Source organism: Phalangium opilio, unplaced genomic scaffold (genome assembly GCF_054372755.1).
Source record: "Phalangium opilio isolate 3A_F unplaced genomic scaffold, DU_Popi_V2 ptg000088l_1, whole genome shotgun sequence".
NCBI classification, from domain to species: domain Eukaryota; kingdom Metazoa; phylum Arthropoda; class Arachnida; order Opiliones; family Phalangiidae; genus Phalangium; species Phalangium opilio.
In genome coordinates this window covers 3188455-3211318 of record NW_028324193.1, presented here as the reverse complement: position 1 = coordinate 3211318, position 22864 = coordinate 3188455, and the positions used below count along the sequence as shown (strand labels likewise).

Sequence of the window (22864 nt, the reverse complement as noted above, 5' to 3'; positions counted from 1 at the left end):
TAAAAAGGGAATGCGAATGGAGTAAATGCTTCATTTTATTCCCGAAATGGTGTAAAATGAAAGTCAGAATGGTGTATAATTTTGTTTCACACCATTTAGATTCCCTTAATGGTGTTACATAGGAGTAAATGAAATTTTATTCATTTTTAGTATGTAAGGTTAGGCAGGCTAGTTGGTGGTATCGATGTCTTTCCATTGTTCTTAGATCAACCTCAGACTCTGATAGTTTTTTGCCAATGTCTTCACTGTCAATCATGCAAAAACGGCAAATTCTACCAGAGTTAAAACAAGTATTGAAGCCAGCTAGTTTGTGCAAACCTAAATTATCGCCAGAAAAAATACTCGCGAATCCCCGGATATAGCTTTCTTGTCTTTTGGCATAAATTCCTTCTGTAGCTAATTTATCTAAATCAAAAATAAAGGGCGAAATACTTCGTGCCATCCGTATCGATCCACATCGACTGATTTAGCAAGAAATACCAGATGAATATCGCTTAATTTTGTCCGATATTGATTTTTGCGATTTAGAAGGGAAAAATAGCAACCAATCACCTTTTGCTTCCCCCTTTTGGACCCCAGGGGATTAACAGCTTCAAACTCATCTTCGTATAGTTGAAGTTGAACTGTTTCAGAATCTAAGTCATTATTCAAAATGATCTCAGTTGACATTTCACCTTGTTTTAAATGGGCAATTAATTCATTAGGGATACTGTTGGTGTTAATATGTCGTCGTATTTCATCACTTTGTTCATAGATGTTCTCCAATACTTTCAAAATAGGAATATAATGAAAATGACTAGGTTTAGCATTTTCTAGGCTCTCCGTGAATGTATACTGCAATGGTTGGACCATTTTTAATTCAGACGTGCAATACGATGATATTTTGTAGCTTGAATTAACGCTTAAAAAGGTGTCTCGAACATCTTTGTTTGATTTTAATAAATCATTTTCCGAGAGCTCAATATTGTTCGCACGCAGCACACTTTTATTTTTGAACTTTGCATCTCTAACAAATTATTATATAAATCGAAGAGATCATTAGTCAAATTCTCAATTACACTTCTCGGGAGCAAATGTTTTTCCCTGTACTTCAGTAGAAGTTTCACTATCCTTTCTCTTAACTCTAGGGGCTTCAAATTAAATTCAGGTTCATCATTCCTATCTTCTACTGATTGTTCTTGAATGTCCGTCTCCTCATAAAGCCAGTCATTTTGATCAGTAACAGATAAATCTGATTCGGCCGTTTCATCAATAACATTTCTATGGTGTCGATAAACGTGTTTTCGGTAACTTTCGGCGTTTTTGAAGCATTTACCACAATTATTTACACCACAAGTCACAGAAAAATTTGGTTCATGTTCATGTTTGCTTTTAAGATGAGAAATAACGAGGGTAAATTTTTTGGCAAAGAACACGCATTTCGCGCACTTATACAGCCTAACACAATTCATAATTAATCCAAAAATATTAAAGTTAGTTCATAATTTTAACCAAAAACTTGAGTCCGTCTCTAATAAAAAATAGCTCTGGGAAGTTTAGAGGACCGATTCATGTCTAAAGAATGCAAAAGTGCTCTTGTCCTTAACCATCTTCGGCGCTGCGTTTTCTAACATTAAAATATAGGATACTTCGCGTTCACTGACCACTGTAGAAGGGAAGGATATTAAGATATGTGTCTAATCTTTCAGAAATATTGAAATTAAAATTAGTGGTATTGGTCTAAAGTGCAAACGCAAATGATTTTCTGTAAATTTTCGGTTAATGATTTTTCAACTTGGTATGCCTGTCCGACTCCTCGAAAAATATCTTAGGAGTTTTCGCTACCAAGCCTAGCACGTTGTTGGGAAGGCGTACCTTCTACCTGTCAATGTCACTGTTGAGCGGTACGCACAACTAAAAGAGAAAGTCTTCGCGCCAAAATGTTACGCTCGTTATTGCAACACTATACAGACCGGCTCTTATGGGGGGGGGGGCTTAACCCCAAAATTCCTAGAACCCCTGGCCTTCGACGAACCCAGTCTTTCTTTTCTTTGCTAGAACTATTTTACTTTCTCAGTGACAGTGAAACGGTGTCGTACGGTAAATACTGTTTTCAAAGCGTATTAGGGAAAAATCGTCGGAATACGGTTTTCGCGTTTACAACGGTACATGTTTTGTGCGAATATGAGCTCAAATATTACATGTTCAATATGCTGTGGCGAGAGTAAAAGAAAGCTGAAAATAACGGGCAATAACCCAACGTTATTAAATTTAAAAGAGGCTTTGCTATTGGACTCTTCCTTCTCGCATATTAGAGATGAACATTTTATATTTCAGGTAAGGTTTCAAAAATATCGATTATTTCACATATTAACTCAAAATTTAACATCATCATTTTACATTTTTAATTGCATGCTTATTTACTGATATGTTCCATAAGTTTGTCAGTGGTTACTGAGAGCTTGTCATGAAGTGACGTAAGTGAAACGCCGTAGATTCTCTTAAAGCGACCCTTGGTGAGGCGCTGTCAAAGGCTTAGTACAGACTAAATAGTAAGATGGGGTGCAACGTTAGCCGAATGTAGTCAATTCTCGCGTCGTTCTCAAACTATCTCTCAGTAAGTTTCAAGCATTACGAAGTATAGGTAGCGTCATACTAATGGAAATTATCTGATGTACTTATGATGTATATATATTTGGGGACCTGGTATAAACCGGAATAGAGAGCTGCATTTCAATTTCAAATGTTTCCATTTCTATAGCACTTGTTTATATTTTTTTACCTATTCTCCCCATATATTTCATCATTTCCCCATCCGTTACCGATCAGTGGTTTCCAAATACCAATCATTCCCTTTTCTTAATTAAGAAACGTTGTTCCATTTTCAACGATTACTGAAATCAACAATAGAATTAAACCACTATCAAAATTAAATATTATAAATGAAATATGTAATTATTTCTATCCAGAAAGGGGTAAAAATTAAAAATTACCAGATTCTGGACATTTCTGGAAACTGGGGAAAGCCGATGCGTTAAGCCTCGTTTTCAATCAAGCAAAAAGTTTACGCTTTTTGCTTACGATTGAGGTGGCAAAAAAGGGTTATTTTCAATCAGCGCGCTACCGCATGAGAAAAAAACAAACTGCAAAACTACTAACCGTTTTCAAACTGGTCGCGCAAAGCTTTTAAAGCGTGCGGTTACCGATATCACGTGATAGCGGGCGGGTACCAAAGCATTTTCACCCCTAAAACTATAAACAAATATGGCGGTCACCTCGAAAAGACGGCGTATGCTAAGCCTCGGTCTTTATCTCTAACCAATTTTTAACAGCGCCACCTTTTTTAGCTGCCTATCTTTCTATCCGTAGCATTTCTTTATTATTTATTTTTTTTGCCATTTTCAATAATAGCATAATTGTTAAAAGTTATTCAATGTAAAATATAAAACTAAAAATCTCAGAGTCGAACGGTCAAAACAAACTCAGAGGCATGAAAAATGGAGAATTTCTATCGGACACTAAACTGTGACGTCATCCTCCATCGCGCTTGAAAGCAAAAAGTTAACGCAAATATCTACGGAGGATAGATATCTGCTTGAACAAACATTCAAGCAAAAGCGGCGCCTATCAAGCTTAAAGCTTCAGCCCAAGCGCGATTGAAAACGGCTAAATATTTTGCTTTTGCGTTTCGCTGTGATTTTTCAAGCAAAAGCTTGCGTTTTTGATCAAAAAAGCTTGATTGAAAACGGGCCTTTATGTTAGAAAAATATAACCCTTGAGCGTCTTGGTTTGGCCCAAAATTACCACTGCAATACTTGTTTTTGAACGGGAATAGTAGTAAAAACAAGGACGCTCAACAACTTTAGAAAACCGGCCTGCAGCCTGGACTGAAGGACCCCTAGTAGCTCTCTGTCCCCAAGTAGCATGACCATGAGTCACTACCCAAAATATATTTTCTGAGAATTTGGCACGAAAACTTACAGTAGACTGATTGACAGCTATAATAGCCGTGAATCTCGTGTGCTAAAGTAAGAGGTATGGGCTATAGAACTGCTAGCTACCTAGGCAAGAACGAAATATGTGAGATGAATAGTATTGGCACCGATGTTATCTTGCCATATAGAGTCAAGTACATTCAAAGGCAGAGAGCTGCCATTACTCTATGGTAAAGCCCATCAAAAATCTTTTTGGAATTTTAGGATCTTCCATAGAAAATAGGTTATATCCGTTTACTAACCATTTCTAAACTAATGTGTATATCAATTTAACCACTTCCATTCCATATTAGTTTTTACTCCGTGTGGTTACGTAACAACCAACGGAGTAATGCGCTCTTACCCAGTTGGATAGTTTGTTAGTATAATGCATGCGAAAAGGCAGTGCACGAGACTCCGTGGATATTGAAATCGTTTGAAATCGTAAAGCGGACCGGTAAAAGTAACAGCTTTGATTGATAGTTCATAAATCGTGGCACGAGGACGGTTTTGAAGTTCAGTATAAAGCTCGGGTTCTAAATGGAATTATGAAACATGACTTATAAGAGTTTGTAGAAGTAAAGGATCATTTTTAAGCTCGTTATAGAAAAAAATAATTTCGCATTTTTTATAGATCCGTATGAGTATATATTGTCCCTGTCTTCCATCGGTCGTACTACAGTGGCAGTTCGCGTTTACAGACATATATAGACAGCCTTCCCTCTGGAAGACCATTCGTGACGGTGGGGTTACTATACAAATTACATAGACATCGGGAACATCTTCAATAGACCAGAAAGTTCATGGATTTGGTTTTTGTGCAAACGAAATTCTGAAATTAGTTACTGTAAGGGTTTATTTCTGGTTGTGTTGATTTTCTACGATTTACGGAAAGAGGAAAAATGTATGCTAAACTATAAATGGCACCTTATAGTGTCGTGGTCACTGTATTTCGCGTGTATTGAATTGGGCAGAGAATTCTCAAGTTTATGTGGCACTCTTTGTAAATTTATAGTGTATACGATCCACTTTATAGACTAAGCCTTAGATCGTTGTTGGGTGATGTACAACCTTAGCACATTGGAAACCACAAGGAGTAGTGCAAAACTATTTTGCCCTTGTTTCCATCCATTCCCGATCCGAATATATTAGTAGGGAAACCATCCATTCTCGTTCTGGATGGTTACCACGGTAAATGATATTTACCGGTTCCATGCAGCTCTCTAGCCCGGAGGCATATAATGCTGTTAAGACGAGTATGCAGAAGCAGTTAACATCCTGAACTATAGAATCAGATTGGTTTATATCACAACTGAATTCTACAGGGCCGGTAGGCCCTTGTAGATATGACTTGATACTCTTTTGTAACGTTAAAGCAAAATTCACATGCTTTTACCAATTTTCCTATGGAGATTAACATGGGGTTTTTCGTGATATTTAACCACCTCTAACTGAAAAACTAGAGCGAAGTTACTTTTCGGAATACTCTTAATTTAACAATTAAGTATTCAGGGTGTGCGATCGGCTAGTCTAATCAGAAACAATTAAGTCTAAGTATGTTAATTTTAGTTAATTACAGAAGTACTTGTTTCGACCATCGTGATTGGACATAATAATAATGCTAGAGCTCTTCGAAAACTCAAAATATCCAAGTATCTATGGTGTAGTGGTTATCACGTCCGCTTTACACTCGGAAGGTCCCAGGTTCGAGCCCTGGTAGGTACATGACTTGACTATCGTTATTGGACACAATAATAAGCTAGATCTCTTCGAAAACTCAGAATAACCAAGTATTCATTGTGTAGTGGTTATCACGTCCGCTTTACATGCGGAAGGTCCCGGGTTCGAGCCCTGGTAGATACATGTTTTGACCATCGTGATTGGACATAATAATAAGCTAGATCTCTTAGGAATCTCAGTATTACCAGGTATGTGTAGTGTAGTGGTTATCTCGTCCGCCTAACACGCGGAAGGTGCAGCGTTCGGGCCCTGCTAGATGCATGTTTTGACCATCGTAATTGGACATAATAATAAGCGGTAAAGAAAACATAATTACTCAAAATTTAATTACATTAAGACTGAAGCGACAGATATTATATAAAAACGTCTTGGTTTGGACCAAGGCCGAAAAAACAAACGATATGTGTGAGGTTTATCAATTGACTGAAGTTCAGATATTGAAATTTTTTCTAGTTATTTTTATACACTCAATCCTTAATAATATTTAATTCAATCAACTGATTTTACTGTTAATCGACCTAGTCCCTCTAAATTAATTGAAAAAAATACATATCTACGCTTTTTCAAGAACAATTACATTTTCCGAAAACGTTTTATCATGAAATTAATTATTTTGAAGGGTTTCGTGTCGATGCTCACTAACTTGTGAGCATCTTGACCGACATAGTTTTAATTGTTGCTGGCTTGACAAATTTTCAAGTTTGCACCAAAAGAAGTTTAAATCTGTTTTAAGTTGTTGATAAGACTGTCGTTTAGAGTGAATGTCGTCTACTTAAAACAAAGCAACAAAGTTTATCCTGTGTGGTAAAGGGTAAAGATCACATAAACAGAAATACTTCTCAGACTTGTTATATTCATTTCCCGCGGAAATAATATGGTTAAACACATCATTCATTACTAGTTATGCCAAGAAGGTCACATTTAACTCCGACACCCCCTCCCTTCCTCTATTTTCAAAATATATGGCATTTTATAATCACCAGTGGTTTCAGTGTATGGGTCATCTGAGCCGTCGCAACACACTCAGCCAATATTACCATAGACTGAGTTATGACCAAGAAATTCTTAAGTACGGAAAAGGAAGTTCCAGTGCAACTTTACCATCAAAGAGGCGACAATAGAAATGTAGCATTTCGATATACGAAATTAAATGTATAAATTCGCGCAACACCCTTGTTTGGCATCCACGATCAAATATTTACATTTTCCATTCGAGTTATGCCAAAGTTCGCTTGCTTTTTTTAGACATCCAGTAGAACATTTCAAATATTCAATACTGTATCCTCAACATGATAAATTAATTTCACGATAAAATGTTTTCGGAAAATGTAATTGTTCTTGAAAAAGCGTAGATATGTAATTTTTTCAATTAATTTAGAGGGACTAGGTCGATTAACAGTAAAATCAGTTGATTGAATTTAATATTGATTTAGGATTGAGTGTATAAAAATAACTAGAAAAAATTTCAATATCTGATACTTCAGTCAATTGATAAACCTCACACATATCGTTTGTTTTTTCGGCCTTGGTCCAAACCAAGACGTTTTTATATATTTATTTAAGGCTTACGACGCTGAATTCGATCAAGATGTGGACTTGACTAATCTGTCAAAAATCGAAGATAAAATGATTGTTAAAGTCATTCCAAAAATAAACACGGTTTGAATTTTTGAGAAGATTAATCCCAGAGTCGAGTTTAAGAGCTAACTATTTTATAGACGCCATCAGAAGACAGCCCTTCAGCTGCTAAAAAAAATAGATCTGAAAATGATATTGATATTATGGTAAGAAGCCACTCTTCTTTTCAAAAGATATGCTCTCAGAAACTGGGAACTGATGGGCTTTTCCATTCAGTGATTCACTTTGGACATTTAGGAACAATATATCATATTTTATTATCGCGGTTTAAAAATTTAATACCTTTAGGAAATTACACGTTATGTTGAGGATATCCACTCAGCTATCCGTGAGGACTGCGCAGATTAGTTATGGGATATTCACGAAAACGAATTATACTATATATGTAATAGAACAACACTCGACTATTATACTTTAACATTGAGAATACTCGAGGGGCTACCCATTAGTGAAATCATGCAGCTTTACTAATTAATGAAAATGAAACTAATTCTTAAGTACAAACTACAAAGGGAGTCACTCCTTGGAAAATACGAACCTTTAGAGCCCTATCCCTACTTCTATAAGGTTTTTAAAAGGGGTACAGCCTTAAATTGTATGGTCCATCAAATTTCCTGAAGTTCCGACAGCGTCATAAAATGGATTATTAAAGGTCATGGATTTCTTATAGGATGAAACAGAAATGTCAGAAGTTACGGCTCTTCCTTTTACCGAAAAACAGGAGACAGGGTAAATCTTATCTCTAAATAATTTTGATTAATTAAACAGCTTTCGCAAGGCTTTTAAACTTCGATGTGGTGAAGAGCAATTATATTAATTACATAATGATGGTTTCACGAAAATTTAAAGAGAATGAAAAGATTGTTTTACTTGACAGTGTTGTGATGCATACTGAAATGTTCAACCTAGAGAACATTAATACTGTAAGCAGAACAAAATTTACGTTAGAATACAAGCTCCCCGCCATCCCTATGGTCTTAGTTCAGAAAGAGAAATATGTTTCCGCGACGGAAAAGGAGAAGCGACGTACTAATAGGGAAATTGTGAATATCCTTTACCATGATTTCATTAACAAGTATAACTCAGTGTAAGTACAAGACAGATAATATGGTTACAACGAAGTTGAAACGAGTATGTTTTATGTCTAGCTATCCACCATCTCACACTCACGTGGCAGCGAAGCTTGTTGATGAATTTTCATACTTAGGAAACGTGGTAAGGAGCTGACATAAAATTTAAAGTTTGAAACTTGGGTAATATGTTGTAAACTATTGAGTTGCACCAGAAATGTTTGAAACAATTCGAATGGAGGCATAATTGTAGTATTCTTTTAAAAATAAATCTTGGGTTAATCAATCTTCCAAGTAGTGGGGATGAACAATGAAAGACGGCACAAAATCTATTATGCCCATGTGGGCTTCAATTGCAATGGATATAGTGTAGTAGAAACTTAACTTTACCTTGTACATAGGTTCCGTAGCACTTGAACCCCCATTGGCCATCAAATGTATTTTTTTATTGCTCAAAAACAAACTGGTGCATGTAATGTAAACTAGAATCCTTACAATGTATTTAAAGGGAAAATGAAATGGTTAGACAACCATTTTTAATCGATTTATAGTGATAAATTACCTCAAATATTGTTGACAAAGTTACCTAATAATTTCTTTATTATGCTTAAACACTTTTGTAGACCTGATCGACTCTGGCTTTTAAATTACAATATTTAATTAATTAGTATTATAATTATTTCATCGTAAGGGTACCTAGACTGCATTAATAAGAAAGAAATTCAAAAATAGTAGAAAAATTATGCATGGAAATAAGAGTGTTCAAAAAGCCAAGGCACTTTACGGAAGAACGAGGGAGCAAATAGAATTGCAAAAATCTCAGCTTGAGAAAGATAAGAAAGCCAGAGAACAAGATGCAAAGAAGGGAGACACTAGCGAATCTGGTGATAAAACTCCTGATCCGTTTCTTCAAGATGAGCATGAAGATACTACTAATAACGAAGTGGAACTGGAAAATATCACCCAGAAGAGTCCGTCAAAGGAGATTGATGTAATCGAAGAGGAAATATCTGCTAGTACTTCAACTAGTGATAAGTTCCAGATAGTAAACAAGATATGCCCCAAGGCATATTAACGCTGTTTGCAGTGTGATATTGTCTTTAACAAAACCCCAAATTAGGGATACCAATAAGCAAGGCGTGGAAAAGTATAGGAAAAATATCGATAGCTTAACATCAATCGTAGTGGCTCAGACGTTGAGTCTCCGCATCCCACACCGTAGACCTCAGTTCGAAACCCGATACCTCCGAGAGACCGCATTTTCTCGTCGAAAATATGATCGAGTTTAGTTAGATGTCGCTAGTGCGGTGGATAATGAAATTCCGGCAAGATCTGCCGCGTAATTTAAATCTCACCAAAAACATCTCTGTAAAAATATGCCAAGTTGTTTGGCCGTAAAAAGAAGTGAGATCTAAAATTCGGCCAAGTTATTATCTCCAGGTGAACCAAAATTTTATGCGACTTAAAACTTCTCAAGAATGTTTTTCTGACTTGGCCATTTGCATATCAAGGATTCGTTTAATTCCAGATATGGATCGAAATTAAAATATTTAATCAAATTGGTTAAATATTCTTGATAAGCCTTTGTGGTTAAACTTGTAATTTCCGTTATTAACCTTCACGGGTGCAAAGAAGAAGGATGCAAGTTTGGAATGCTAATGGCCAAGTCAGAAAAACATTCTTGAGAAGTTTTAAGTCGAATAAAATTTTGGTTCACCTGGAGATAATAACTTGGCCGAATTTTAGATCTCAATTTTTTTACGGCCAAACAACTTGGCATATTTTTACAGATATTAAAAGGGTGTGACCCAAAATCCCCCCAGACTAAATCCCCCCGGACAAAATGTTTTTGGTGAGATTTCACTCCTTTTTGTACGTGCATGTTCTTGTAGATTTATAGAAGTAGGATTATGAAGTGAAATAAACATTTGTACTTTTAGATTTTTATTTGTTCTATCCAAGAGTTTTACTTGGCTTTGCCTTTTTCAACTTTTTGCATTCAACTTTCTTTTTTTTTCTCAGGCTGTGATAATTGTTAACCGTATTTCTATTCGAAGAACACAATATTGTGGCAAGTAACACTTTTAATCAACAGAATAGATTTAAGAAAAACTAAATGAATCAAAACACGCTTAGAACCATTTCAGACGAAATGAAAAGGAAATGAGTAAAAACTTTAATTACTAAAACATTATGTAAAAAACATAAATTTTGCAATAATACGAAAGAATCATATTAGTAAAAAATATTAATATTAAAAGACGAAAAAATTAAATTATAATGTCCTATTACGAGGGGATATACATTATAAAACCCCCATTTCAGGGGCTAATAGGGGAAAATTCCCGCTTTTGGGACTTTTTCCTTTCTTTGTATGCTAAGTCCTACTTGTATGCCAAATTTTATCATTCCCGCAACACCGGAAGTGCCCTAGAGGTTAAGATGATGACTCTAATTTTAAACCCCCATTTCAGGGGCTAACAGGGGGAAACTCCCGCTTTTGGGACTTTTCCCTTTGCTTGTATGCTTAGTGGTACAAGTATGCCAAATTTCATCATTCTAGCACCACCGGAAATGCCCTAGAGGTTTAGATGATGACTCTAATTTTAAACCCCCATTTCAGGGGCTAAAAGGGGGAAACTCCCGCTTTTGGGACTTTTCCCTTTGCTTGTATGCTTAGTGGTACAAGTATGCCAAATTTCATCATTCTAGCACCACCGGAAATGCCCTAGAGGTTTTGATGATGTGTCAGTCAGTCAGTCAGTCAGTCAGTCTCATAATGTGTCATTTTCACATAGGATTATCACAGAAACCAAATGAGTTAGAAAGCTGGAAGTTGGAGGACTTCCTAGGATTAACACTGTGCCCTTGAGGTGCAAATATGAGTGGTGTACTATTCCCCAGTACCGAGTTAAGAGGGGGTCAAAATGAGGCTGAAATGTTTCGGGTAAAGGATTGCTGGTAGTGCACGACAACTTGGCGGGTGTACTGCCGTGCACCCAGATTTACGAAAATGAACGCGAACGCGAAACAGCCAGCCTGCCTGCCTGCCAGCAAGCCAGCCTGCTTCCAGGGGTCGCCGTATAAAGCTGTTGCTATGGGCAAACAGCTTAAAAAAACCAGAGGCCAGACGTGTAACCCGTTTTAAGGTATTGTTCAGCAATGTTATTACTGGGGGCTCAAGGAAAATGTTGAAAATTAAATCGGCATTTCAAAAACTCGTTTAATGCCAACAATTGAACCATGGCGTAATTAGATCATCCGTCCGTTTAACGCGTATTTAAGGAAAAAACAATAACGACCCATTATGATGTAATGGTACTTTTTGTGAACACCTTTTTTGCTCTTTCTTTGATTAGAATTTTCTTCATACCAATGATAAGTTTTCATTAATTCATAAAAGAAAGAATAGTAAGGGTAATGCGAAGTCACTCATCTCCCATTCTTGCCATCATTTGACTGTCGATTCTTCTAAGTCAAAGAATGTAGCAAAAATCAGAATTAGTTATGATTTATTATGTCACGATGAGTAAAAACATTCTCCTTTATATTTTATCATTACGTAATTGAAGTGAAAAGTAATTGAAAATCACTGTAATTAAAGTATTTTTTGAATGCAGGTAAATACATCATTTGAGGATGAAAAGAGCCTAGAGCAGCATAAAAAGCACATGAAAGAAAAACTTTACAAAAGAATTATTGACTCCAACTAATTAATTCAAAAATGGCAAGAACATTCGAAGATCGTGCCTCAAAACTGCAACGGGGTATTCCGGTCATGGACATTATAGAAGAGTATCGTGCCTTATGCGACGTTAAACAAGTAATCGCACGTCATCATTAGGAATTAATTTATATCCCAAAGTTTAGACCCCTACCCTGAGAAATTTATTTTTGTGCTCATACTGGTTTAGATTTCAAAAATACAATTTGCGAATTTTCAGTTTTTTTCTGGAACTTCAACGAATTAAAAACATTGATGTTCGCAAAGAACTCCTTGAGTAGCACCAAAAGTATGGAGAGATGATTTGGAGGCTGGCACCAACTTCAACGAAAGAGTTTAAAAACACTATCAAAAACCAAATTAGCGAAGAAAGTGACTTAAGCGAGAAAAAACGTAAGCAACATTAAAATATTTTCAAAGATGAAAAAATTAACTCATGTTCAATTTATTTAGAAAAAAGAATAAGTGGATCACTTTTACTGATTCCAAGCTTGTATAATGAAAAGTACAACCGCACGTTTTTGAAGGCGGAAAATTCCGACGAAATTGACGTCGACCCAGTATTGGTATACGAAAACTCAATTTTAGGTAGTGAGACGTACGAGTTGCACGTTGATAGAGTAAAAGTACTGGTGGCAAACGAGTTGTCATCAGCAATTTTAGCGTGGTTTTCCTCTTTCTGTATATTTAATTTGAAGTATTTGGACGGTCTTTTGAAAACCTCAACTGTGTATGAATACTTGATGCTTAATGTTACCAAGCCAAGAACAAACGCAGTTAAGACAATTTTGTCAAAATTTACCATGAAGTAAAATTTCAATAAAGAAAACGATTTATTAAGCGGATGCTAGAAGTTTCACGAGAAACATTATTTACAGTAACTTATCACATAGTCTCAAAAATGATAGTAGTCTTGGGCCCTGTATATGCTACAGTCTAATTTTTATCCCCCTGTTTTTCATGCCTTTTGAATTCAAATTTTAGCGGGAAACTGGAAGAAAACTATACCTGCTCCAATGAAACCACAATCAAGTACAGGTATGATTCATAACCAAGGGTATTAGTTCACCTATATCGTGAAATGCGTCTCATCGATCTGTGGATAGCATTACACCGTATGGGGAGTAAATTAACTCAAGATGGGAAATAAATTAACTCCGCATGGGGAGCACAGCGACTCCGCTTAGGGAATACTGCGACTCCGCTCGGGGAATAATGCGACTCCGCTCGGGGAATAATGCGACTCCGCTCGGGGAATACTGCGACTCCGATTGGGGAATACTACGACTCCGATTGGGGAATACTACGACTCCGATTGGGGAATACAACGACTCCGATTCAGGAATACTGCGACTCCGCTTGGGGAATAGTGCGACTCCGTTTGGGGAATACTGCGAATCCGATTGGGGAATACTGCGACTCCGATTGGGGAATACTACGACTCCGATTCAGGAATACTGCGACTCCGCTTGAGGAATAGTGCGATTCCGATTGGGGAATACTACGACTCCGATTAGGGAATACTACGACTCCGATTCAGGAATACTGCGACTCCGCTTGGGGAATAGTGCGACTCCGCTTGGGGAATAGTGCGACTCCGTTTGGGGAATAGTGCGACTCCGTTTGGGGAATACTGCGATTCCGATTGGGGAATACTACGACTCCGATTGGGGAATACTACGACTCCGATTGGGGAATACTACGACTCCGCTTCGGGAATACTGCGACTCCGCTTGGGGAATAGTGCGACTCCGATTGGGGAATACAGAGACTCCGATTGGGCAATACAGAGACTCCGATTGGGCAATACAGATACTCCGCTTGGGGAATACAGAGACTCCGGTTGTTTGGGGAATACTGAGACTCCGTTTGGGGAATACAGAGACTCCGGTTGGGGAATACAGAGACTCCGCTTGTTGAATACAGAGACTCCGATTGGAGAATACAGAGACTCTGCTTGGGGAATACAGAGACTCCGATTGGAGAATACAGAGACTCCGCTTGGGGAATACAGTAACTATACTTAAGGGAGTACTGCTATACCAGAAATGGAGTAAAATAATACCGTAAGGAGAATAGTACAACACCGCATCTGGAGTAATATAACTTCGCATGGAGAGTAATAACATGCCCTAAAACGAATAATCGGTTTAGAACATTTATGTGATATATATTTGTTCCTTAAATGATTTAAAATGGGGTGTTTTTACTTATTTAAAGTGTTATTCCAACCACTTAAATGGAGTAAATGGAGAACGCCTAGCTAGGACATGAGAAAATTCAATATGGCCATGACTCCATTTTGGGAATAATTTTATTTCTCATGGGGAGTAAATACACTACGCTCGTTGTGTTAAATCTGGGACAAACTGAAACTCCATGAATGGAGTACTTCCATTCCCCTATAGTTTTAAGAGTGTAGTGTCTCCGCGCGCGCCGCGTTAAGCTTATTTTATTCAGATTCGCGCGGCCTTAGTACCGTGACCGTCAGTGGCTGAGCGATATAGTCTTATTAAATTTTGAACTAAAATGTCAGCATGGAAGAAGAAGCAAGGAATAGAATTGAGAATCGAAGTTCTACCCACAGTTTGATGCCAACTCGTGAATGGGGCGGGTAAAAATATGGGGGTCGCAGCGAGGTAAAATTGACACGTGACTACAAACTAGCTTCATAGCACCATGATGCGGCCATCTAGATAACTAAAATATTTGTGTTAAGCCTTTTCGGTTGCGCGCTTGCCACACAACCATGCCAGAACCAAGGCTTTAACTGTTTTTACTCTAATTAAGCTATAAAGTTTATAAAATGGGAAGGTATTGTGTTTATAAATCCTGCAAAAGCTATGATAACTCAAATAAATCGCTAGGTGACGGAATAAAATACTATCCTGTACCAAAACCTTTCAAAAACCTCGAACAGTGTTTGCTTATTACAGCTATAAATAGAGTAGATATAACAACACACTATGATGTTAAAGCACATCACTATGTGTGCTCGAAACATTTTGTTGGCGGGAAAGGGCCAACGGCAGAACATCCAAATCCCATGAAGGAAACTGAGCACGTAATATTTTATCCTAGCCCATATTTCAATTATTTATCAGAGATTTAATACACACTATATTACATAATAGATTGAACAACCCCAGGTATTTGGCTCACCACCGAACCCAAATGAAGTTACAACAGAACTACAAGCTTGCATATCACCATTCATTGTCAAGGAACATATTGTAAGACCGCAAAATACAGCCTCATCTAATGAAGTTTCTATCCAACTACAGTCTTCCGTATCACCACCCATCTATAATGGAATTATTGAAAAATCATCATTCAACATAAATGAAGATACTGAACCGGCTACAGCTACACCATTCATCGTTAATGAAAATATTAAAAGTACCGAGGCTAAAACTGATGTAGTTAACTACAGAACAACAGGCTCCAGTGCCACCAACCTTTAATGGAATTAGTAACACGCTCCGGGTTATAGCTTCAACTTCTGTCGTGACTGAAGAACTTCAAGATTTCAAATCACCATTCATCATAAACGAAAGTTCTGAAACTTTTAATACATCCCAAGCTTGTGCTGCAGTAGCCGTTACAAATGAGCATACCACAACCCATGCCACAACGTTATTACACCCTCTAAAAAAGTTGGTCAAAGAATTTTTAGAATATTGGCTCAATCATTTAGATCCATTCGAGTGGGTTGTCGAAATAATGAAACAATCTAAATCCCATGGGCTGGTTTTAAAATGTTTAAGATTTAAAAAAAGTGGAGATAATAATTTATATATCGAAATATCCCAGAGTCTACAACCAAGAATTTTTTTTTGTAATACAATAATTTCTCTGGATCATGAAATATTTTCTTCAAGTTCTGTGGATTTCAACAACCCCATTTTGTCTCTTAATAGTTTGATAAACATTTTCTTTGAGATTGAAAAATGGAAAACGTGCAATGGCATTCTTGGAGAATTATATTTACATTTTAAAGACAAATATTTAAAGTCTTCATACGTATGTTTCACCAGTCAATCGATTCGGTCGGTACAATGCCTAAAATTATTTGTTGGAAAATACACAAGGCTCTGCCATTTTTGCCAAACAAAGAAGAAAATCTTACAAAACAGAAAACGACGAGAGAAAATAGGTGTGCAAAAACAAATGAACATACTATACATGACTGAAGAACAGGCCAAAGAAAAAATTGTAGTCGTAAATAAAAAAATAAAGCCCTAATGAAAACGATTGAAATATTAAAATTAAAAATTAAACAGAGCTTCAAAAATAACGGAATTTTCATGACAGAAGAAGAAAGTACTGTGTTTGAAGATATAATTTTAAAAAATCCCTTTGAGAGTAATTCAGTGTTTAAAAAACTACTGATGCGGGAACAATTAAAATTAATTAAAACGAAAAAAACAAGGCCGAGGAAATGGCATCCAGCCATTATTCAGTGGTGTCTCTCGATTTAAGCTCGATCTTCTAGCACTTATGAGGCCATGCGCCAAGCTTTGGTATTGCCTACACAAAGAACTTTATATAACTACTCGATTGATTTAAACTCTAAAAGTGGATTTACCGATGACGTTCTCTTGGAAATGAGAAAGAAAATTGACATTGAAAACGTAGAAGAGCACCAGAAATACTTTAGTTTAATAATTGATGAAATTCAAATTAAACAAGATTTGGTGTTTCGACATAATACAGGGGAGCTAATTGGAGTCACGAATCTAAATGAATTTAGAAATAAAATATTTGAAATGGAAAAACAAATTGACGGCTCAGCTGATGGCCAACCATGTACTTCAGCTGATGGTCAGAGGAATAACATCAAATTTTAAGTACCCATACGCCTTTTTTCCTTGTGGAAATTTAAATGCAGATGATCTTTACTCCATAATTTGGGAAGCAGTGGAGAATTTACAAGGCGCGGGATTTAAAATTCTCGCATTGGTTTGTGACAAAGCCGCTTCAAATGAGAAATTGATTAAAATTTGTACGTCAGTGGATCAAAAACTAAACAATCACTCAACTGGATACCGTACAACAAATCCTTTCAGTAACAACGAGCCTCTATTTTTTGTCTCTGATGTATGCCACAATGTTAAGACAGCGAAAAATGGCCTAAACAATAGTGGAAAACTGAAGAAACAAAAAGATGGCTCCTTTAGACCAATTAGATATTTACAAAAAAATGGGAAATTTATTTTATGGAAACATATAAGTGACACCTACAAAATTGATTCGACTTCGCTCCTACGTTTAGCACCAAAGCTCACGTACAATCACATTTTCCCAAATGCATACAGTTGTATGAAAGTCAAGCCCGCTACCCAAATTCTAAGCTCTACCACAGCCAATGCAGTAGAGGAATTGGTGGGAGATGTAGCGTCTGAGACAGTAAAATTTCTGCGATATTTTGACCAGTTTTTTGATATCCTAAATGTTTCAAATACATTATCTTTCCATACAAAGAGGAAACCAGCTTTAGCACCGTTTAAGAGTTTAAATGATTGGAGGTTTGAGGTATATGAGAAAAATTATTCAAATATATAAATGGTGTTTGATTTAAATCTTAATATTATTAATTTCAGTGGCTCGTAACTGATTTCCTGGGCTATTTAGACGAATGGGAGCGAGAGGTAGATGAAATGGTTGTTGAAGAAGGTGTTGATAAGTCTAAAATGCTTCTGAGCAGAGAGACGCTAGAGGGCATAAGAATTACTGGTAAGAATATTTCAATATAACTAGTTAACATTGAATAACCTTTATATAATTTTCTCATTTAAGTATACTCTACTATTGAAATTGTCAAGTTTTTGCTCAAGAAAGGAGCTCCATTTGTTTTAACTGCGAAATTAAACCAAGATTTGCTCGAGAACTATTTTAGTAGGCAAAGAGGGTCTTGTGGCTCCGGTGAAAACCCGACCGTTCTTCAATATGGACAGTCAACAAAGAGGATAAAACTGATGAAGTCTTTAATGACAAAAACTAAAAATGGAAATTGTACAAAAGAAAAGCGAGTTAAAAGGAGAATAACTGTTCGTAATCAGTTAATTTCATCTTAAAATAAACATTTTTTAATTTTCTTTGGAATTTTTTGGTTTATTTTGAGTTAGAACTTTTAGTTCTTTTCTAATTCCACTACTAATTAAGCCGTTTTTCTTGGCAATTTGGAATTCATTTTTAATCTGTCTGGTTAGCCCCTTTAAATGACAATTAATTATTATGTTAAAACACTTCAGTTTGGCACTTTGAGAATTTTCATCTTCGGTTCCCCATAAATTGTCCCAAATTTCATTTAAAGAATCATTTTTTTTGAAGATCCCCGATAATCAAAGATTTCCTTAGTTCATTAGTTTTTAAATTGATGTCAGGATTTGCAAATGGCATAATAATATCACATGCTTTCTTAAAAAAGGAAAATGCTTCATTTGTCAGGAAAAGGGATCCACCCCTGTCTTGTTTCATTGTCCATTTGTGAAACTCTTTCTTGGCTTGGCTTTTATTTACAAGGCAGTTTGCCGAGAAAGTTGGGCACTCATAAAATCCAAATAATTTGTTTAAAGCGTAGCCAGCTATTTGATGGATGGATATCAACCGTTTCTTCGGATCCTCTTCTGGACTAAACTTGCTTGCCTTTTGTGAACCAATACTAGGTTTTTTTGTTTCTGCTTCCAAGTAGTTCGATTGAATTTCATTGAAGAGGCGCTGACAGAACACTGTTGTAACAACGTTTTGGTCATTTTGATTGAGTTCCTTAAACGTTGCTAAGGGTGTGAATGATTTGCTTATTTCTTGTTTAAACTCTTTGTTAAGTAAGAGTTCGTGTCTATTTTTATTAAAATCTTTCTTATCTAAAAGTCCAATTTCATCAGAAAAAACTGATAATTGGTCAATTGCATCTTCTGATATATCAGTAATTTTAAATTTCTTTATTTCTTCCAAAGTATCCTGTAATTTTGAAAAGTAACAAAATTAACGCCCAAACACTGTTATAATTTAATTATGTTAGACAAAACATAACCAACATGCCTGAAACTTAGAACAACCAGACCATAACTTGTTGATGTCCACAGATATGTTCCTTCAACTATATACTTACAATAACCAATTTCGGTCTTCCGATGTATGTTACCTTATGCAAGTTAGATGCATTAGCAAGTATTTCTCGTAAATTTGCTTTTAAAAATTGTTTATTAAAACCAATACCTAAAAAGTAAATCAATATATTAAGAAAAATAAGGCAAGGCTTAAGAGTAGATTTTACCTGTTTCAATAGCACGCCGCTTTGCCTTTGAAATTTTTGTTTTATTTTGTTTTTATAATAATTATGATCTTTTGAAATTAAACCCATAACGTAAGTTGATAACTTAAAGTAAAACTTTCGAAGATTTGGACAATTATCACGCAATCAGCTGTTCATGACGTAATTATGAAAATGGATTTCTTTTCCTAAGGAAAGAGGGCGCCATACAGTTCTTTTGCCATGCTGCGTCACAAATATTTTACCACGGTACCCCTTTTTTTCACCCCCACCTGGGTATGGCCGACTTCTCGCATGGGGTGTGAATCGCACACCTCATTTCTATTCCTTCTACTTCTTCTTCCATGATGTCAGACTCGGAAAACGATGAATATTTTTCATTGTCATCAGATTCTTATTCTGAAGACGGGCTTAATCTAAGCTTTGACTCGATGCCAGAAGAAGTTTTAAGGGAAAGGAGGCTTGCTGCAGCAGTAAATAACGAGAGAATTGAGAGACTTTTTAATAATGACTGGTACGTACGATAACACTTGATTTTCATAATTACGAGGATAGGTGAAAAGTGATTCAGGCTAGAATGATTCATACCTTTTACACAAGGAGATCGGACTACTTATGTAATTAGTATTAATCCTCATAGCCTGAAAACTATGTATGTAATTAGTATTAATCCTCATAGCCTGAAAACTATGTATTTTTGTAGGTGTATTTGTGGCTTTTGCCAAGTAATGGCTACCGCCGAAGAATGAACTTGCTGCAGGGAATATGAGCAAGTGGACAGAGGGTAGCTGTATTACACAGCGCCGTTTATTTGAGAGACGATGTCTCGATGTGGAAGAACTTAGGCAGTGGTATTTGGAATTTTGAAACCGGAGGCCTGGAAGAATCACTGAACCTCGACAAGGAGTAATTCACAGGTCAGATTTTAATTTCGATTACCTTACAGTAAGACTAAATGAGTATGATGGACTCACCAATTCTTACCAAGTGGTTTACGTTACCCAATTCCTAGTTGCGTCTTATTAAAAATTCGGGAAACATTTCCATCCGATGCTTATTGTGGATTTGTACGATTACAATTATAACTAATTTTAAAACCTCAATTATCCTCTTGTTAAGTCGATCTTGCGAAATAATTGCTAAACGTCTAATGGAAAAACATTTTAGTGCTACATGACTTGGATAAGGGGATGGACTGGGTGTCAAAATAAGTGCGAAATGTTGTATCTAGAGAAATTCGTATTCCCCATACACAGTTAATGGTGTCTAGCTTCATTCCACTCGCTGTATTCGGATCATTGGAGTTTTTATTGATGACAGACTAGCTTTTTACAACCACACTACAAAATCTTCCAACCGTGTATACTAAACTCCTATTATAATTCTTTAACACTGCTAAATATTGACTTTACGTCGGTAATATGGCGCCCTACTATTGGCACACAATCGCTCCACCAACACCAGGTTGGCAGTTATGTCTTTGGACATCTGTCACAAAGTGAACAACTTAGTTCCCGCTAGTGATTTCTAGGATCACTGCTGTGTCAGTTGGACGAGGGGGTTTTATATTTTGTACTTATCAGTTGTCTTTTTTTTCTTGATAATTTCACACACGGTAGGCTATGAAGTAGTCTTTTTAAACTAAGTAGTCCTAGACCTCAAATAAGAAATAAATAAATTGACTTTTGTTTAAAAATTTTTAGTTTTGCCATTGTCATAAACAAAGAACTATTTTTCTTCCTCAAAACGCCGTCGTTTACTGTAAGATTCGATAGCAAAATCTTTATCGGGATGTTCATGTTTGTGGCACAAGGTTTGTGGTTGTGGGCCTAACACGTTCGCAGTCCGATCCGTTCCTGTATCGTAGGTTTCGGCTCCGCTATACTCAATCACTTGAGCCATTAATCTTTCTACATAATCTAAAAATTCTTACGTTAATGCATTAAGCTACTAAGCAGCCACAAGCTTAGCTTACTGTAAGTTGATGCAGCCATAATAGGTCTAACTGAAAATTCACCGGCTTTCGCCTTGGGAATATAAATATTCTACCTACGAATACCGTCTTTAGTAGTGGCTTGTAGCTTCGAAGAATTTTCATTATAGTGAAGGGCCGCCAAAATTAACCTGAACAAAACCTTTTCAATTAAGCTCTTATTAAAACCTAGTAGCTCTCATTATTTACCGCGCTTCCATTCCATGAAACGAATAATGCGTATGCATAGGAGCAAAATGAATCACTACAGCGTGATAGGCTTCAACAGATGATGTCTGGCAAACTGTTGACATTTGTTTTTCATCTTCCTGCAGAGACTTCACAATTTTTTGCAAAATAAGGAAAGGTTTTTTCCCTGGAAAATACGGGTTATTAGCTAAGCGGTTTTCAAATGTAACGGGCGTAAGTAAAACTAAGACTATAGTTATCTTCAAAGATCATAGAAATAGTTCTTAGTAAATATGTCACGCACTGCATAAACTCTGCCTTAATTGTTGTGTTTCATCGAAATAACAAACCTAATTCCAACTAATATTTGGGTCTTTTCTCGTCTAACTCTCCGTGGGCGCACTCATTGTAAGGCATTCCATGATCCTTATGTTGGTTAGTGACATGACGTAACACAGATAACCATTTAGCTTTCATGAGTTCACCATCTCCACCACTGGAATTGGCCAACCAATACATATGATTTTGTATACTTCTACTCCAAAACTTAACATCTCGCATGTATGTTTTGGTCCCGCAAGCTTGAGCAATCTTAGATTTCAGGGCTAAAAGAAAGTTTTCACTTACTCGATTGAAAATTTGAGAATTAAACTAATTCTTACATTTCACTAAGTGCCAGCAGTCAAATAAATGCGTTATTCTAGGATAATTTTCATTGAGATAGCGCCTTACTTGCTTGTGTCTATCCGTAACTAAATACGCCACAGTCATACCTTTATCAAATAAATAACTTAGCCCCTTTTTTAGTCCTTCGAGTTCCATCGCTACACTGTTAGCTACTTGACTACTCTATAGGAAAAAAACAAGAATCATTATATATATAATTCTTCAGGTGTTGTCCAACAGGCGTGGCAATTGATTACCTGAATCAAAACCAAGTGAATTATTTTTTTTAATGGAACTCTCTAAGAAACAGTAGCTGCCATATTTAGCAGAAAATCCGGGACTGTCACATCTTCCATCCCCACCCAAGCAAAGAGGTTTCCCCTGCAAGGACTCAAGAAGACATCTTTGTTCGCTCTCCCAGACCTACAAGAAAATTTCTACCATTTTTAATCCTTTAAGCATTTATATAAGAAAGGTCACTTACAGTTTTTATAGCTCGCAAAAGGTAGGCTTTTTGAATTCGATAATAAGTTCTCTTATCAAACATTTGAATCCCTATCATTTGTAACATCCTAATGGCTTTAGTTGGGTTCACCCCAGAAAATAAAATAGCTGCGGCAGTAAGAATATTCCCAG

At 36.4% G+C, this 22864-nt stretch overlaps 3 protein-coding genes and 1 non-coding gene across 7 annotated transcripts; all 4 read left to right on the top strand.

The window, feature by feature from the left end:
- The first annotated feature begins 1977 nt into the window (after positions 1–1977).
- LOC149649095 (uncharacterized) lies at positions 1978–12218 on the top strand. 4 transcript variants are annotated; one of them, XM_089849520.1, is made up of 7 exons: positions 1978–2316; positions 4990–5209; positions 7257–7352; positions 7412–7477; positions 8002–8060; positions 8209–8418; positions 8480–9664. In XM_089849520.1, the coding sequence occupies exons 2-7, from the start codon at positions 5195–5197 to the stop codon at positions 8556–8558; spliced, it is 525 nt and encodes a 174-aa protein (XP_089705646.1). In that variant the 5' UTR covers positions 1978–2316; positions 4990–5194; the 3' UTR covers positions 8559–9664. The 4 variants fall into 4 exon arrangements, with proteins under 4 accessions (XP_089705646.1, XP_089705645.1, XP_089705644.1 ...); XM_089849519.1 differs by lacking the exons at positions 4990–5209; positions 8480–9664 and adding an exon at positions 12022–12218; XM_089849518.1 differs by lacking the exon at positions 4990–5209.
- On the top strand, positions 5606–5678 carry TRNAV-UAC (transfer RNA valine (anticodon UAC)). The gene has a single exon. It is a non-coding gene; the product is annotated as a tRNA-Val (tRNA).
- A 134-nt stretch (positions 12219–12352) lies between the features above and the next one.
- On the top strand, positions 12353–13572 carry LOC149649094 (uncharacterized). The gene is made up of 2 exons (XM_089849395.1): positions 12353–12518; positions 12579–13572. The coding sequence occupies exons 1-2, from the start codon at positions 12425–12427 to the stop codon at positions 12935–12937; spliced, it is 453 nt and encodes a 150-aa protein (XP_089705521.1). The 5' UTR covers positions 12353–12424; the 3' UTR covers positions 12938–13572.
- A 163-nt stretch (positions 13573–13735) lies between these two features.
- On the top strand, positions 13736–15589 carry LOC149649093 (uncharacterized). Its single transcript, XM_089849435.1, has 2 exons — positions 13736–15189; positions 15260–15589. The coding sequence occupies exons 1-2, from the start codon at positions 14932–14934 to the stop codon at positions 15587–15589; spliced, it is 588 nt and encodes a 195-aa protein (XP_089705561.1). The 5' UTR covers positions 13736–14931.
- The last annotated feature ends 7275 nt before the right edge of the window (positions 15590–22864 follow it).

Bases quoted from the DNA above. Each gene is read 5' to 3' on its own strand.
- LOC149649094 (XM_089849395.1), top strand. From the start codon at position 12,425: ATGATTTGGAGGCTGGCACCAACTTCAACGAAAGAGTTTAAAAACACT. The intron at 12,519-12,578 runs GTAAGCAACATT...CAATTTATTTAG, and splicing joins TGACTTAAGCGAGAAAAAAC to AAAAAAGAATAAGTGGATCA.
- LOC149649093 (XM_089849435.1), top strand. From the start codon at position 14,932: ATGGGAAGGTATTGTGTTTATAAATCCTGCAAAAGCTATGATAACTCA. The intron at 15,190-15,259 runs GTAATATTTTAT...ATTACATAATAG, and splicing joins CCATGAAGGAAACTGAGCAC to ATTGAACAACCCCAGGTATT.
- LOC149649095 (XM_089849518.1), top strand. From the start codon at position 2,149: ATGTTTTGTGCGAATATGAGCTCAAATATTACATGTTCAATATGCTGT. The intron at 2,317-7,256 runs GTAAGGTTTCAA...TATTTATTTAAG, and splicing joins ATGAACATTTTATATTTCAG to GCTTACGACGCTGAATTCGA. The intron at 8,061-8,208 runs GTAAATCTTATC...TTTACTTGACAG, and splicing joins ACCGAAAAACAGGAGACAGG to TGTTGTGATGCATACTGAAA.